Here is a 17,530-nt window from a genome sequence, read left to right on the forward strand (position 1 = left end):
TAGACTTTGGGAACTGTCTGCTTTTCTATCTTTTTTTTGAAAGACACTAAATAAAGAGGAAGGAACTTGCTTTCAGTGTTTCAAGTTAGAAGACAGAAGTTGAAATGTTAAGTATTGTAATTTCCACATTATTTCACATCAGACATTAAGAAATACCCACAAAACTCTACAGAAAATTAACAAAAATGTTTATTTCAAAATTTTTTAAAATATTCTGTGTATAACAGCTAATTTAAGAACATGCTCTTTAACTGAAATTCAGCTTTTATTGCCATAATAAAGTTACTCTTACTAACACTTTCTATACAAGTTATTTAGTTTATATCAGAGGCTGAAAGTACTCATCTAGAAGTTTAAATGCTCTCAAGAGATACTGAATTAACTCAACACGCTACTGTAAAATTGTATTTCTGCTGCTTGTAAGTGCCAATTTAGCAAGATTGTATCATAACATTCTATGAAAACAATTTAGCTAGAAAATAAATAAGAAAAAAGCTGCATCTCAAAGCATATACAGTTGATGAACATACACATACTCCTGCAGCAATTGCAATAATGTATTCTTACGTTAAATGAAAGAAGATGAAATGCTTTGTACTTTAACTTAAGAAACTGAAAACATTTGTCAAGGCTAAGTAGGAAAAGAATTTCAAAGGAAGTCAAAGGTATTCAAAAGAATGTAAATGGCTTTGTATTTTGTAAGGAAGAATGAAAACCTTTCACAGAAGGAGACTGTGATGATCTCTGATCCTGTCCAAATGCAAATGGAAAACTAAAGTCATCTTTTCCATCTCCAAATGGATGAGAAGTCGATTCCGAGGGGAAGGGAAAGGCAAATGCATCCTCGCTTTCTGATTTCCCAAACAAGCTTCCTATATGGAATATATATTTATTATTAGATCAAATCTTACTAAAAGAATACTGTATTCAGCATAATATTTTCTTTAATAATATTGTATGTACTCCCAACGTCCTGCTGTGTATCAGCCTACAGTTGTGTGTTTATTTCTCCACTAGAAATGGTACTTCCAGGAAGGCATTATTAGAATCTACATGGAATGAAGTGTGAAGTACTTGAATGATTTAGAACAACAGAACACTTATGCATTATATACTGGGTCAAATATTTTTAATACTAAGCAACACAAGTCTTTGTAAACTGATATATTTTTGCAGATTCTTTCTTCTCTAGAGAACAATGTGATCAACCACTGAAATACTTGGAGAAAAAAAGCTACTGACAGGAAAACACCTGAGTTTTATATTTAGTGACACAAAATTCACACCCTTTTCTCTACGCCAGTTCTATATGCATACAACCTTATATGCATCCTCTTCAAAAAAAGTAACTTTGCACTTGCAGAACCTCAAAACAATGAGCAGATCACAGTTCTCTTCAGAAAAGTGTTTGATCAAGAGTAAGTTTTCATCATATTGATATAACAAAAAATTGGCTTTTCACTTCAGTAAAGCCGGGATTTCACAGAATCACAGAATGTCAGGGATTGGAAGGGACCTCAAAAGATCATCCAGTCCAATCCCCCTGCCAGAGCAGAAAGTGTTTGTGGCTCACTTAGTATGAGTGGAAGATACTGTTTATTAAGCCTGATTCTCCTCTTTCTCACTGTTTTTACATTGCGTACCTCCAACAGTTTAAACTGATGCAAGTCAGTTTGCTATTGAGATTTCTTTAACCAAATGGAAACTTTATTTTCATTTTAGCTGAGGGAGGAAAAAACACAACATACGTACTCTTTCCAAAGCTAAGCTGGTAGCCTTAAGTTAAAAAGTAGTATTTACTTAGTAAATACTGCTGTGGCTTTTTACACTAAAGTAACTGTTATTTTTATCAGTGAAAAAAAGCTTTGACACTTAAATTTTTCTTCTTCCTTCCAGCTCCTCTCAGTTCGCTTCAAACCCACCTAACACTACCCCTATTTCCTTCTTTCTCACACCTCTTTTTTCATGACATCTCATACATTTGAAGCCAAACACGCAGGGAAAGATTTAAGCTATAGTCAAAACACAAACCAACACAATAAACCACTGAACTACAGTATCACAACTGAACATCCTTTTAGACAACCAAAGGTGCCCTGTTAGAGCAGGATCACGAGCTTGTCAGTCACATAAGCACAAGCAGAATTCAGCTGGTACACACAAGTACATCTGAGTTTCAGACTCACCAATATCTTTGTGTGGGGACAGAGGGTTCAAGTTTCCCACAGAATAATTTTCCTCTGTCTGAAATGTAAAGAGACATTTTATTTAGCAAATAGGAAAGACAAAATATAAGCTCTAATGCTGATATGTAACAAGATAATTTGCTTTTGGTGAGAAAGACACTATCCCAGGGAATGTTAGCAGCCTTCAAAAAAATCTGCATTTAAATGTATATATCAGTCCTTAAAGTTTGATGAGATAGTTTTCATTATATTTGCTTACATCTGCAAACACACTCTCTCCATTCTTCTGAAAAAAAACATCAGACTGAGAACAGACCAAAATCTCATGTGGCTTACTGCTGTTTTTTTAAACTGAAAAGATTCAAAATTACTTATTTCTGTGACATTTTAGAAAATCTCTAAGCAACAACATAATTACTGCCTACTGAGTAGGATCTGATATTGCTGGGAAGTAGCAGAATAACCACTCATCATTCTTGAGAAGAGTTCTTAGGTTAGATTTATTAAGTCCTTTGAAAGTCTCATCCAACTTCAGAGAACCCCACATGACTGCTACTGGTAAAATTTTGGTTTCTGTTGCTGAGCAGGCACAAAATAACATTGGTTCCGACAGCAGCAGGTGACTTAATACCTACCTTATTCCTAAGCAATTCACAAACTGCTCACCAGTGTATTCTCCCCTAAACACAGCTGATGCTACAACATACCAACAACATGTATCTTGCCAAACACAAAATAAAATGGTGTTTTCCCTCTTCCCTCCTTCAGCTTTTATTTAGTAACCTCAAGACTCAGCAAAGCCATTGAAATAGGAAATACCTGGGTTCAAATCCCTTATTTGCACAACAGGGTTTGAATCGACATTGCCAGGGAGTGATACCTAACCCCTCCACTGTGCACTGACACACATCCAGCCTGAATACCCAATTATCTATCTATTAACTGAGGAGAGTAAAATTGACTCTAGAGCAGCGTAGTTAAGGAACCTGCAAAGGGAAAGGAAGACCTGGATTCCATTCCCTGTTCCAATTAGTTGCCTACCTATCTCTCCCATTTAAGTATAGGTAATCCATATTTGCTGTTCAATATTGCTAACAGATAGTCATTTCTTCCTGTACACAGTGTTCTGTATTGTGTGAAGAACAGAGGGGGAAAAAATAAAACATTAAGTACCTGATTCCCCACTTCAGCAAGATGAAACCACACAGGATAAATATATGAATCGTGAATTCTACCAGGGTTCCTAAAATTCTGCATTGCCACACTGAACCAGCAGCCATTTTGTGAATCTACACACCTGTGCATTCGCTTTAAGATCCAATCTTGCCCATATGGGAAAGATTCACACTTAATCAGAAGTCACCACAGGGGGATCGCCAGGAAAGGAGATAAGCATTTGCAAAGGATATCAAATGTAAAATTAAGCAAGGTAGTAAAAAAATATTTTCTACAAAAATAATCAGTCTGAAAAACCTCACTCAACATCAGTGTTGGTTTTTTAGTGTATTTTGTTTTGTGGAAATTTAATGTTCTCAAGTATTTATTTTTACCTCATCAGATGAATTTTCTGCCCCAAACACAGAAGAATCAAATAAATTAAAGCCAGGTGACTTCTGGGAGAAGTTCATGAGAGAAAAGAAAGCAGGAGATTTTGATGTTCCTTCTTCACAACCTAAATTGTTAATGCTGTAAGACAGAAAGGAAGAAACTACATTAACAGTTTTTAAAAGTAGTGTAGATGGCTTTTTTGTTCTATTTTTCCTTTTTCTGTTTTGTCACTTTTTGAGATTCCCATAGTTTCCATCAATAATTGCTTCTTGCAAAACAGAACAGGTAACACAACTCTTTAAATCAAAGTGCAGTGCTGTTCTTACCAATCCCCCACCCTTTTACCAAAAAAGCTGTTTAAAGATAGAAAGTGTTATAACAAATATTAGCATAGGAAAAGACAATTTTAGCAAAGGAGCTACAAAGAACCTGTGTCTCATATGTTTCTAAGGAGAGCCTCCCTCCTTCAAAACAGCTTCAAGTGGAAACAATACTGTAAGAAGAAAATCTAATAAATTACCTAGCATAACTCAGAAAAAGAATTGAGTATTTTCAAAAGAGCTTTCTAGAGAAATCTTTCTATAGTATCTTTCAAAACCAGAAGAAATGCTTATACAATAAATATCAATACACCTTTGCTCAAAGTCAAGACAAAAGTTGAAATCATACAAGTCAAATGGAGGTGTTTTAGAGAACTGGGTTTTCTTCCCCTTTGAGTCAGGTGTTCCTACAAACTCAGGTGTTTCAGGTGCTCTTAAAAAATGTTCTGCACTTTCTTCTGCTGTGTGAGGATTATCTTCACTTGGCTTAAAACACTGGCGTATGTCCTATTAAAAATAAATACACAATAAAGTTTACAACATATAAAATTTCCCATAATATCATTAGTCCATTTACCTATAAATATATTCATTATGTTTTAGGGTTAGTTATTTATTTTTATTCTCATGAAAAATAAAAGGATTTTAATAATATGCTCACAGTGACATTTTCACCATACTTAAAATGGTAACCTTAATTTATCTAATTTAAAATTAACTTCTTGTGAATTAAACTACATATGAAATTGTTCATCCAAAAAAATAAAGAAACTCGTGAACTGACTGAAAACACTGATTTTGAATAAAAGAGCTATTTCACTCTAAAGTATGTCATAGCATAATGCTTCCAGTCACACTGGAATCCCCTTGATACCCCCTAGTGAAATAAAGGAACATCACCACCAGAATACATTTCAGTTGACTGAGATACTTCCTCTTCCTCAGAAAATGTTAAATGAGAACGTACATTTAGATTCTGTGGAGCAGTTTCCACCAGACTCAATATTGCTTTAAAGACATTCTCCTCTACCAGTTGCCTGCAGGCATCAGCCTGTAGTGAGCTAACCAGAAGATGAGGAGTATCCCAAACTTGATCTTGTGCACTGGTTTTGGCTGAGTGTTCAGAGCTTGCATGGTGCTGTATTTTGGATTTGTGACAGAAGCAGCTCTGATAACACAGGGATGTTTCAGTTCTGGCTGAACAGTGCTCACACAATGTCAAGGCCTTTTCTGCTGCTCATGCTGCCCTGCCAGTGAGTAGGCTGGGGGTGCACAAGAAGTTGGACAGCAGACCCCAACTGATCAAAGGGGTATTCCACATCACATGATGTTGTGCTCAGCAATAAAAGCTGTGGGGAAGAAAGAGGAAGGGGAATTGTTTGGAGTTATGTCATCTGTCTTTCCAAGAAACCGTTATGTGTGATGAAGTCCAACGTTCCTGGAAGCAGCTAAACAACTGCCTGTAGATGGGATGTAGTGAATGAAGTCCTTATCTTGTTTTGCTCGCCTGCACAGTTTTTGTTATACTATTAAACTGCCTTTATCTCAACCCGTAAGTTTTTGCACTTTTACCCTTTTACTTTGTGATTCTCTTCCCCATCCCACTGCAGGGGGAGTAAGCAAGTGGCTGTGTGATGCTTGGCTGCCGACAGGTGTTAAACCACATGTTGATATCACCTACACATGCAAGCTGTGCACACAACTGCCTTGAATATTATGGCACAGTGAGCTTGATCTCACATTCAGGCACAGGCAGTAGAAGCAGTGCCAATGGAGCTGTATAGATTCTGCAGCCAGTGCAGAGACTATTTACTATAGTTTCAAATGCAAACAAGTTTATTTTTCACACTGATGAAAATTATATGCACCAATTTATACAAGAACTATGATGTGCGTAGGACAGTCATCCTAAAAAGCCTATTGTTAAGGTACCATGAAACCCCAGAGAACACTGACATGATCAAGAGCAATGATCACTGCATTAGTAATCAGAAGGCATTGACTGGCTTCTCCTCTGTTGGGTGCCTTATAATGAGTCACTTTGCCAATTTCTGAGTCTTATCCCTTGCCAATAGATTCAAATATGTCAAGATACTTTGACTATTCTAAATAAAATAATAATTTAGGGCATAAGAAATGCTTTGCTTACTTGAGGGGTATATGAAGATTCCTTTGGCTCATCTTCTGCTTCTTTATCACTGCTTTTGTCCTCTTGGTTTGCTATACAAAAAGACAGCACTGCTTGTATTATAACAGCATTTTAAATGGATAAATAAAAATTCATTGTGGGAAAGAATCCTTGAGAAAGGTTTTACTAACTTGGCATTTCTATTGGTAAGGAAGTGTTCTGACTGTAGTTTTCACAATAACCCACTTTGTGGCTATGTCCATAATAGTTACCTCTCATTCTGCCACTTACTCGCTATCGTTACAGCAATTCTTAGGCTGCTTCGTATGGTTTGGTATGTTCTTCAAACCCAGCTATTGTTCTCTGAGAGCGCTGTGTTTGTCTAATCCAGCTACTGGCCTCTGAGAGTGCTAATACCAGTCAATAGAAACCAGGTGGGAATGATATAAAAGCACATCCATATGACACTGATGAAGTGTATCTTAAAGAAATGGCCAGGATGAGAAATGAGAAGAATGTTAGCAGACTTTCTGCTTCAGACCATGCAAAGTTTCAGGTACTGTGGGTTACGATCCTGTGTTACAGGACACATAATTAGGATCTTATTTATAAAAAAAAACCAGACTATCATTTTTGACATGCATCTAAATTGGCAGTATAATTAGAAAAAATATAAATATTTTAAAAAAGAGCTTTCAAGCCTCTTGCAGGTTTTTGTAATCCACAATGTACCCAGAACGGTGCACAGTCTGTAGCTTCACAATACAGAATCTGTAACAAAGTCTAATTTGTTGATGGTTCAAACTCTTATGGTTACTGCAGGACAGTCTCACAGAAGTCAAATTCAATAAATCCCACTTTTTTTTGTTGTTGAATAATGTAGAATGTAGTTTGCTACAGTAGAACTAAACTTCAGGAAAAGGAAAAAAAAAAAGACCATGTTAAGGATATTTTGAGTATCTCGCTTGTACACTGTGAATGTTTATTTTAAAATTTTTAAATATTTAAAAAAATATTTAAACTGAAGCTCAGTGCCTTGTGATTTTAAAAACTATAGGTGTATTTGTAACTACCCTGTTTTGTGTCTGTAAGCATGCTGTATGTATTTCTCCAGTTAATTTTCATCTTTAATAATCTTAATCTGATGCTTCAAGATTCCTAAACTACGGAGTTTATTATATCTCTTTTTTTTTTTGCATTTTCTCATGCCTCCTGGGCAGATGTTCAGCCTGGATTTCATTTTACCCAAGTAATTTGAGACTAGAGCATGGATTTACAAGATGCTGGAAGGTTCCTTTCATTAGCAATGGTCAATGCAGAATGAATCGCATATTACTGAGCAGTTCAGTCTCTGTTTAAATTAGGATGCTGCCTGTCCACTATGCTTAAAGTTTGAATTAATAATCCAGGTGGAAAAGGAATACAAAAGGTGGCTCACTTAATACCAAAATGAAAATTTGGCCCCTAGAATTCTCTCTTTTACAATTATGTGATCCAGCATACAGTAAAAGCACAACCTATCAAAAAAATGACCATGGTACTTTACCTATTACTGCATTTTCACTCTCAAACTGTTGATTGGAAGTCATCTGCTTTGGAGGAACTGCCAGTCTAAAAGACAAAAATTACTGTTTGTTTAAATATGGATTATTTCCATTCCAAGAATGAAAGCTACTTTATTAAGGAAAAGTTACCTGAATTGCATTTGGTTTTGTAAGCTTGCTACTGATGGAACTTGGGCTATTTGTGGGTTACTAGTCCCTGGAGTGTCAATAACCATCTGAAACAGCAAAACATTCAAATGAGGCACCATATGAAATTGTCACTTCAACAATATCACTCGATTTCTCCTTAGACCATGGAAATCCTTCTTTTAACCACTTTTTAGGGGTCTGGCAACATAAAAACTTTTTTGCTTATCGTTGCTTTACCTATATTTTAACAGCACAATACCCAAAAGTACTTCTATCATTTTTTATAAAGTCTCATTCATAGCACAAGGTAAACAATTAACTTTTCTGTCACATGAGTAACATTACATAATTTACAAAATTTATCCAGGTTTTCTACTGCTGCAGACAGGTTGTTCCTGCTTGACAACACAGAAGGGGCTGGAGCCAGGCCTGTCTCCACCTCTGAAGGCCAAAGTGAGTATGCACATGAGTGAGTCTGTCTCTCGTGTAGACTGAAAAACTGCAAAAAACATGGAAACATTCCCACCTCGCAGATTTTCATCAGATCAGAAGCCCTAACTCTTACATGTAGCAGATATCTGTGCCTTAAGGGCAGAGTGGCACAAGGAATCTGTGCCTCAGCATCAGATAACACATTATTTCACAGGGAAATGCTAGTTCTGGTCTGGTTTTAATTTGCAAATGTATCCAAGTGAATTCAACTCAGAGTGGGGGATAAAAGGGCTGGTCATGCAGAATCTGTCTGCCATTCAACTCCTGTAGTTTACAGTACACCTTTTCCGAAGCACAGCAGTCTTCTTTCTTCCAATCTTTTTATTTTTCCTCAGACTCCATCTTGTTTTTCTTGTTGCCATCGCCCTTTCTTAAAGTTCCCTTAAGATTCCCATTATTCCCTGAGCACAATTCTAGGTCTCAGATCCTCACCCTCATCTCTGGATTACCCTGGCAACAGCCTTTCCATCATCCTCATCATATCCAACTCCCTCAGCCAGTCACAAATCAGAATTGCTTGAAATTTCTTCTGGTCTTGTTCTACTCAGTCTAGCCATTGCCCTTCATGTCGTTGATCTTATGAAGGTAACTTCTTCTACCACAGCCTCCACTCTAAACTATTTAGTGATTTATTCACTTCCATCCTTCAGTTCCCTTGAAATTGTTAAGAAAATCAGAACTACTTCTCTTAATTTTTTACTTGATGATTTTTGTTGTTCATTAAAATTTGGTTTTAAATAGATCCAGTGAGATGTCCCTTATAAAAAAAGGTTTTGATACAGAAACTTCCCCAAGCTCCTGCACAGTACAGTTGCAAACTATGTATTTTATATCCTATGGCCTCACCTTATCCAAGTGTTCCTTTTATACTTTAAAAATCTATTGGTCCTATGAACGGTCTTGCACTTAATGAGATTTTATTAGTGGTTTTCATAACTGTGCAAGTTGTTCCTATGACTTGTTTCTGGATTGGTTTATTGTGTTTGCATATTTAAGATATTATCATAGAATCATAGAATGGTTTGGATTGGAAGGGACCTTAAAGCTCACCCAGTTCCAACCCCCCTGCCATCAGCAGGGACACCTTCCACTAGACCAGGTTGCTCAAAGCCTCATCCAGCCTGGCCTTAAACACTTCCAGGGAGGAGCAGCCACAGCTTCCTTGGGCAACCTGTTCCAGTGTCTGACCACCCTCACAGTGAAGAACTTCTTCCTAATATCTAATCTAAACCTTCCCTCTTTCAGCTTAAACCCATTTCCCCTTGTTTTGTCATTAGTTGTCCTTATGAAAAGTCCTTCCCCAGCTTTCTTGTAGGCCCCCAATATGTTGCAATACACTTTGCCTTTTAAAAAAAGGGCCACAGGAACTATTTGTTTATGGGTGAGAAATGGAAAATGTTGTTGTGGACTCCTCGACTGTACAAAGCAATGCTGGTCATGGTTTCATTGCTCTCAGCCCAGATTTTTGTTTCTGGTTAAACCTCAGAAGTGGGGTGTTGACTGCAGGCAGTCCTGTATAGCATCCTGCACATTTAATCCTTTATTAAACCCTTCATTATGGAGTAGATGGATGACAATTAATCAGTAACAGAAGATTATGTTCCTCCTTTAGAATTCCAAAAATTTGCTACATACAACCAAGTGAATCTACAAAGGTTATTCTAAATTTTTAAAACTATTGCATAAAATTAACTGGATAGACAGTCCATCTCAAGTTTGGCATTAGAATGCTTGCTATGACTACCAGTTGCACTTTGTACAGACATACATATTTTCAGTTGAATTAGAAATGGCACCAAAGAAAGATTTTTATTATGATTATCAAGAAATAGCAGATTACCAAGATTAGCATCCTGGTTACAGTGTTAACGGGTTCTATGTAAAATATAATAGCACTAGGTATATTTGAAGTGTTTTAAATTTAAACAACCACATAAAACACATTATATAATGTCAGGTTTTTACCAGTGGGAGAGCTGCATACCTGGGATGAATCTTCTGCAAGGCTGGAGGAACTGCTAGTGGCCCCTGAAATTTCCATAGGTTTTTCTTTTTCTTCTCCCCCTAAATTAACAAATATTACTTAATATTGTCAGCAGAATTAAGCATCCAAAGCATGGCATTGTTAAACTGAACTTGAAAACAAAGCTTATAAATTTTCCCGTTAATAGAGAGCTAAAAGAAAATTATCACAAAATATGAAAGTATCAATCAATTTACTGCAAATAATACTCAGTTATTATTTACTGTATTTATGCAAACAGTGCTAAAGGTATGTTTCAGATTTGTCTGACACTATGCCTCACATATAGCTGTCATGTTACTTTACTCATTGCATAAATAAGAGAGGAATTGGACACAGAAGCTTTTCAGAACATAAAGACAGGTAAGTACCCAACTTCCATTGAAAGCCTGGCTTCAGCTATCACAGCAGGAGCAGTTCACTGGATTTGTTATCATGGTTTCCATTCATTTACACAAAAATAATCCAAAATCCTCACAGAAAGATCATTAAACACACTGCACCTGTTTCTGCTCGTTGCATTGAGAATCTAATACTCTGTACAGACTGGACTAATTTCCGAGGAATACTTGGGACATGTAATGGTTTATACAGTTGATGTTTCTCATTTAGCAAAGATGGATGGCCACTCTCTTCAAATATCCTTAAAAAATAAAATAAAATAAAATAAAGTTAAAATTACAAAAGAAAGGAAATAATAAAATAAAACTTCTTCAAATAAGTGGAGTTTTCAAGGGAGACACGTGCTGCCAGGGAGGTTCTACCTCTTTCAGCTCCAGCAGTTGATAAAAATTGAAGTTTTCTTTAAATAACAACAGACAGAGAATATCATTGAAAGAAGACATGAAGTGGTAATAAGCCAATCATAAGAACATTGCTGACTTAAACTCTGTCAGAATCAAAGAAAAGTATTAGTAGTTTAGGGTTTTACCTTTAATCAAAGTACTTCATTATTGTAGTACTGAAAACACATTTTCACATTTAAAAACACTTTTTCTCTCTCTGAGATTGTCTGGAATACTCATACTATACATACACAAAAGAGAAAACTGCAGCAAGTGTTTTCATTTGTGGGGTAATTATCTGTGTAGGGTAAATGGCCTTTTACAGCATCAGGGGAAAAAAAGGGTTAGCAGCACAATGAAGGGTGAAGTGGCTATTTGGCATAGGAACATTTACCATTTTTTAAAACAATGAGTTCTATTTTATTTTCTCTCTAAATTCCTGCTTAGTGTCTCTGTGCTTCTAGCTACAACATCTGGTTTATAGCTAACTAAACAATGCTCTTCAGAACAAATGAAGAACTGAGTCAGTCTTTTCGTTCTTCTTGAAATTTTCCATAAATAAAAATAAGACAAAATGTAAGATGCACTTTATAATGTAGTGTGGATTAAAATTAGCAACACTTCTAAAAAAAAAAAAACAAATTAGAAGCATTGGTTAAGATATATGGACCTAATAACACATTAAACTAATATACACACACAGCTGTGATCACACAAAACCATGAATGCACCTCAGTCAAATAATTCTGATGAAAAGGACTGTTTTCATCTGTAAAGTTGCATATACACCTAGTGCTGTGCTGGACTGAATCCTAACAAACTGTATAAACCATATACCATCTAATACATCAATTAAAAAAACCCCACCAAAACAAAACAAAAAACCCCAGGAATAATAGAAGGGTTTTTTTAAAAAAAATCTGTATTTCTTTCAGTTACAATAATTATAGATATTCCCTGTGTCAAGAATGAGTGCTACAGAAAATAAGATGTATATATAGCTGGTTTATCCATTAATTCAGCTGCAGAGAGTGCAAAACCAAGGAGAAATAAAACCAGAGCTCAGCACAGAACCCTGGCTAAAACTGATTTACTTTGTTCAAGATGGATTATTTGGCTACTTTACCACAATCATCATTCAAAAATTAATTGAACGAGGCTGATGCTGCTGAGGTCATGAGTTAGACTGCCATAAACCAGGGTTTTTTACAGATCTTAGGATGCCAAATCATGTTTCCAAAAGGTCCTGTAGTCGGTTTCCATGTGCTTCTGTACAGCCTAGCAGACAACTCTACATTTCTAAAAACTCACTGTCCACAAAATACAGCATTCTTTTACAATGCATATCTATTCAGAAGAATGTATCGATGGCAGAGTTATAAACAAGAGTCAGAAGCAATTACGATATTAATTTTTTTAAGTAACAAAACCTTCCAAAAGAGCCTGCATTTAAACTTTATGCATATGCAATACCCATGCTCCCTTCCCTCCCCAAAAACACTATTGAAAAAAACCCCACATGCATCTTCTCTGACATAATTAATAACCATTGAAAATCAGCCTGCACACTGAAGCTCAAAATAGTCCAAATTGCAGCAACAACAAGAAAGATAATTTGTCTTCTTTCTCTACTTCATTGTTAGTAGACATCTGAGTAGATAAAAAAATCTTTATCTTGATCCATACTGCAAAATAGATAATATTTTTTTTTACTTAAGTACCAAAAAAAAAATAATAATTCTTAAGTAAAAATAAAATTCCATTTCCTTAGCAGAAGATTCTTTTTTGTAACACATTGAAGCCCAAAGACTTTTTATCTTTGCTCTAGGAACCAAGTGTATTTGATTGTACATCTGAAGAATCACACTGGCTACTGTGGTATTTGCCAGGACTCTCTGCTGAAGCCATGTTCAGTATTCTCATCAGGTGCAGGCCAGCAAGTCCTTTTGGAAGCAGGACTTTTAATAACCAGCTGCTCTAATAACTAGTAACTAATAACTGCCTATGAGGTTGTGGTCAGCACTGGGTTGACTCTTCATATGTTTACAGTTAGAAGTCCAGAAACAGTTTTATAAGTATTTTTCCAAAATTATACTACATTTTTTTTTCTTTGATCAGTAAAAGCTAATCACTTGTAACGCAAAGACACTGACAGAACTGCAATAATCCGCCATGGAACAGCTGTTACAAGAAGTTCCAGCAAAAATGTCTCACTTGCTAGAACTATGGGGGGGAGGGGAGGGAACAACAAAAAACAAAACAAAAAAAAACCAAACCCACCACCAGAATTACAGAGCAGTGGAACGAAAGCAGAGATAATGAACTTGACACATGCCAGTGCACAGTTCAAGATGATCAACCATGTCCTGGGGTGCATCCAGCACTGCGCTGTGAGCTGGGTGAGGGAGGGGATCGTCCCGCTCTGCTCTGCACTGGGGCGGCCTCACCTCCAGTACTGGGGGCAGTTTGGGCACCACAGGATAAAAAGGATCTAAAGCTCCTGGAGAGTGTCCAGAGGAGGCCAATAAATTGGTGATGGGTTTAGAGGGGAAGCTGCATTCGGAGAGGCTGAAGTTGCTTGGTTTGTTCAGCCTGGAGAAGAGGAGACTGAGAGGAGATCTCATCGTGGTCTAGAACTTCCTCACAAGGGGCAGAGGAGGGGCAGGCGCTGATCTCTTCTCTCTGGTGACCAGTGATAGGACCAGAGGAAATGGCAGGAAGATGTGGCAGGGGAGGGTGAGGTTGGCCATGAGGAAAAGGTTCTTGAGGCAGAGGGTGGTGGAGCACTGGAACAGGCTCCCCAGGGAGGTGCTCATGGCACCAAGCCTGACAAGATTCCAGAAGCATTTGGCCAAGGCCCTCAGACACATGGTCTGAATCTTGGGATTGTCCTGTGCAGAGACAGGAGTTGGACTCGATGATCCTCGTTGGGTCCCTTTCAACTCACAACACCCTATGATTCTACAACAGCCTTTCTATGTAATAAATATAATCTACAATTGAGAAATCAAGATAACGGCTTCAAAAGAGTCCTATTGGGTGATTGAAGAGAACTCTTGATTTGGAAATCTTAACTGTGATGCTTGTCTGTGTAACTGGTGAAGTATGAAAGCCCATTAATCAGAGAAAACAGCCGCTATGAGAAGAGGAATCTGTGTTTCACAGTCAGCCTAATCAATGACTAGCTGGCCAGCAATAAGTGATTCAAACTAAAATGTTCCAAGACTTTTAAAAGAACAGTTACCACTTCCATCCTCCTGCCCAACTGAGAACATGTATATCAGCATCTATTCAGTAACTTGTAAGTTGGTTTCTTGTTTGTAGCCTTCTAAAGTATTTCATGGGTATTGATTTGTACGTTGTTCTGCTCAGTGCTTTCACGGCTCTGGTCAGTTCCTTCCTGTCATGCTGCTGTTCTCTCTTCACACTAGTCTGCATCAGTTCATGGAGACTCACAATATAACTCTTTTTTTTCTTCTTCTTTTGTGGCAGAAGATGAAGATATCTCCTTTTTCTTCACAAAGTTCTCTGCTCAGAAGTAACCTCATAGTGACTGCAGAACAGCTCACAAGAGACTACTGCCTTTGGTACCCATATTCTGCTGTTGTATTTTTGTACATTGCCTTGAGTCTGCAAAGGTTTTAATTCCTACAACTCATTATCTTAGCACATTTTCTGTTTGTGGTTTGTTCACAGTGTTTATAACCATAGTTTCATAATACATCTATTTTTAACATCAGTAGTTAGTTAATTAAGAACTTCTGTGCTTTCTAGTGAAGATTTTTTTAACACACTAATGCCAATTAGAGATTTTTAAAAACAATTTTTATGGCATTTTCTACAAGCCTTTATGTTATAGGTGTCTTTGACATAAATAAGCTTTAAAATTTACTCTAGATAAAACATATTAATTAATTATCAGGTTATGGTCTGATACAATATGCTGTATCACATAAATGTAAAATGTTTACAACACCTTATAACCATGATGCAAGCCATGGTATTATTGCTTCAGTAAGAGCACCAAAAAGATCTAATTGTATACAATCAAGACACAAGTTCAGGTGAAGGTACAGGCAACTGAAGGCTCCATAACATGGAGAACCAGCAAGGTACAAGGCAGGTCTAGCAATGCACCCTGTGAGTTCCTTTCCATGAGGAGCCTGGCTGAGTGCTTCTCACACCTCCATGCGCAGAGCTCTGCCTTTTATAATAGGTCTGTAACTGGCAGTTTGCTTTCTGCAGACTGCACTCACACGGGTTTCTTTGAAAACTGAAAGGGAGTGCTTTCCATCTTTTTTTTTTTACCTAGTCTTAAAACTAAGTGGATCTCTTGCTTCCCCTTGTTTCTGAGGTCTTGCCAATTACAAAAAGCTTTCCTAAGAAGGGAGAATGGGTGTAAAGGCCTAAACCACAAAAAAATAATAATCTGAATAATTCATAGGTCTGTAAGAAGATAGTAAAGACCAAAAATACCCCTGTGAAAAGGGCCTTAAGGATGATTAAGAGTATTTTCTATAGATACAGTCCACTAAATCCCTATTTAAAGCTGTAAAAAGCTACTTTTTCAAGTACCTCATCATGTAAAATCACATGGACAAAGTCTTTTGGACATATTTTCAATTTAAAAAAAAAGATTTTGGTCTAAAAGCATCAGCTCTAAGGGTGATGTTTCAACATTCACAAAGACTCCTGCTAAGTGCAAGATAGTGCTGATGATGATTTTCAGTCACTGTAATTGAGCTCAAATTAAAGTGAGTCCCAGTTGTAAATGACTACTGACTAATTTACTAAGCCATTAATCCTGTCTATGAAACTTTCACTCATGCTTGTTTTTAAGAACTAAATTAAGAGTCAAATTTCTTAAGTAGTTCACAGCTGAAGACAAACGATATGTGGAACCCTGACTCTTTTTCCCCAAACGCACCTTTAGTAGAGTTAATGTATTTTATCTCTGACTGCAGTGTCACTGTAGTTGTATTCAAAACTCGTAAAACTGTTCATAGAACTACCAGCGATAGCTGTGAGGAACAAAGGTTTCTACAAAACACTTTTGAATAGTTTGCTTACAGATACATTTTGCTTCCAAGAATCAAAATTTGCTACCATCTTAACTGCAAGAAATAGAACACTTTTAAAATTATGTAATTAAATCACATGACCTGGGTTAGAGAAGGTTGCCAGTCATCATTCAGCAACAATTTGTTGTTTGTGGCAGTCTTTGTGTAAATGCTGAGACAGTACTCTGGATGAAAGCAAGGGAAAGAAATAATTTTTAAGTGTACCTTTCTTTAAACTCCTTTGGCTTCTCTAGACTTTTCTGGTTTTTTCCTTCAATCATTTTGGGATTATTTCGATCTTCTGTAGTTTCTTCAAATTTCTTAAAAGATAAAGAACAAATAAATGTCAAAAAAACTTGAGCCATTTTAGCTACATGCTGCAAATATTTTCTAATCCTGATGAATCAGTGAATAGTAGTAGAGTTTTCATAGCCAAGACGGTCTGAAGAAATAAGTAGAACAAAGTTAAAGAGAGACAATATTTTTTGCTGGACCAATTGTAACAACTGGAATAAACACAGAAGTTTTTGAGCACAAACTCTACATATCTGTTCAGAACAAGGAGCTCCTTACATGGGCTTCTTCATAGTTATGAATAAATTCACCACATCCCTTCTTTCTGTATGTTTATACAGCACATACTACACCAGGAACTTTATAGTCTATGAGTGTCAAATAGTACCACAAAATCTAAACAGAAAATACCACCTTTGCACAATGTGCTTCCAAGAGGATAAGGCTGGCTGAAGCTGACACAGCACTAAATAGAGTCCCTGATCATCTGGTCCAGAGGTGAAAGTGTCCAGATGCACCAGTATAAAAACTTTATTGGTCTACTGGGCTACTCAGGCTTAGGAGAGTAAATGGAGTCCCTGATCATCTGGTCCAGAGGTGAAGTGTCCAGATGCACCACTATAAAAACTTACCAAACTCTTTACAAGATTGGTCTACTGGGCTACTCAGGCTTAGGAGAGACATTTTACCTCATCGCAGAGGAGTGGGTCAAAATCCTGTCCTGACCAAGTCCTTTTTTTGGAAGACTGTCCCTTTGGAACCAGTGCTGCTTCTAGTCACTGGAACTGTACTCATCTCCTGTCTAAAATCAGTCAGTTTTACCTCTGGGTATTATTTAACCACATATTTATTGGGGGAGGGAGGACAGGGGTGGAATTTACATTACTCTTATTGTAAAGCATATTTAGTTAAGCACATTCATATCGATAAAACCTTAAAAATCAGGAGGACCTGTCAAAGCTGTATACTCCAGCCCTGGGGCTCACTAAGGAATGGCCCT

At 36.9% G+C, this 17,530-nt stretch overlaps 1 protein-coding gene across 1 annotated transcript in view; it reads right to left on the bottom strand.

The window, feature by feature from the left end:
* Window positions 1-432: 432 nt before the first annotated feature.
* Window positions 433-17,530, bottom strand: part of CUNH14orf39 (chromosome unknown C14orf39 homolog) — a 32,757-nt gene continuing 15,659 nt past the window's right edge. Inside the window, exons 8-17 of the mRNA XM_029085146.1 lie at window positions 16,462-16,556; window positions 10,895-11,034; window positions 10,353-10,432; window positions 7,877-7,962; window positions 7,729-7,793; window positions 6,204-6,274; window positions 4,404-4,561; window positions 3,737-3,872; window positions 2,187-2,244; window positions 433-872 (exon numbers count right to left, since the gene is read on the bottom strand). Coding sequence (XP_028940979.1) covers window positions 670-872; window positions 2,187-2,244; window positions 3,737-3,872; window positions 4,404-4,561; window positions 6,204-6,274; window positions 7,729-7,793; window positions 7,877-7,962; window positions 10,353-10,432; window positions 10,895-11,034; window positions 16,462-16,556 — 1,092 coding nt within the window. The 3' untranslated portion in view covers window positions 433-669. The remainder of the gene's footprint in view (window positions 873-2,186; window positions 2,245-3,736; window positions 3,873-4,403; window positions 4,562-6,203; window positions 6,275-7,728; window positions 7,794-7,876; window positions 7,963-10,352; window positions 10,433-10,894; window positions 11,035-16,461; window positions 16,557-17,530) is intronic.

The sequence above is a fragment of the Antrostomus carolinensis genome, unplaced genomic scaffold, assembly GCF_000700745.2.
Source record: "Antrostomus carolinensis isolate BGI_N321 unplaced genomic scaffold, ASM70074v2 scaffold9290, whole genome shotgun sequence".
Taxonomy (NCBI): Eukaryota; Metazoa; Chordata; class Aves; order Caprimulgiformes; family Caprimulgidae; genus Antrostomus; species Antrostomus carolinensis.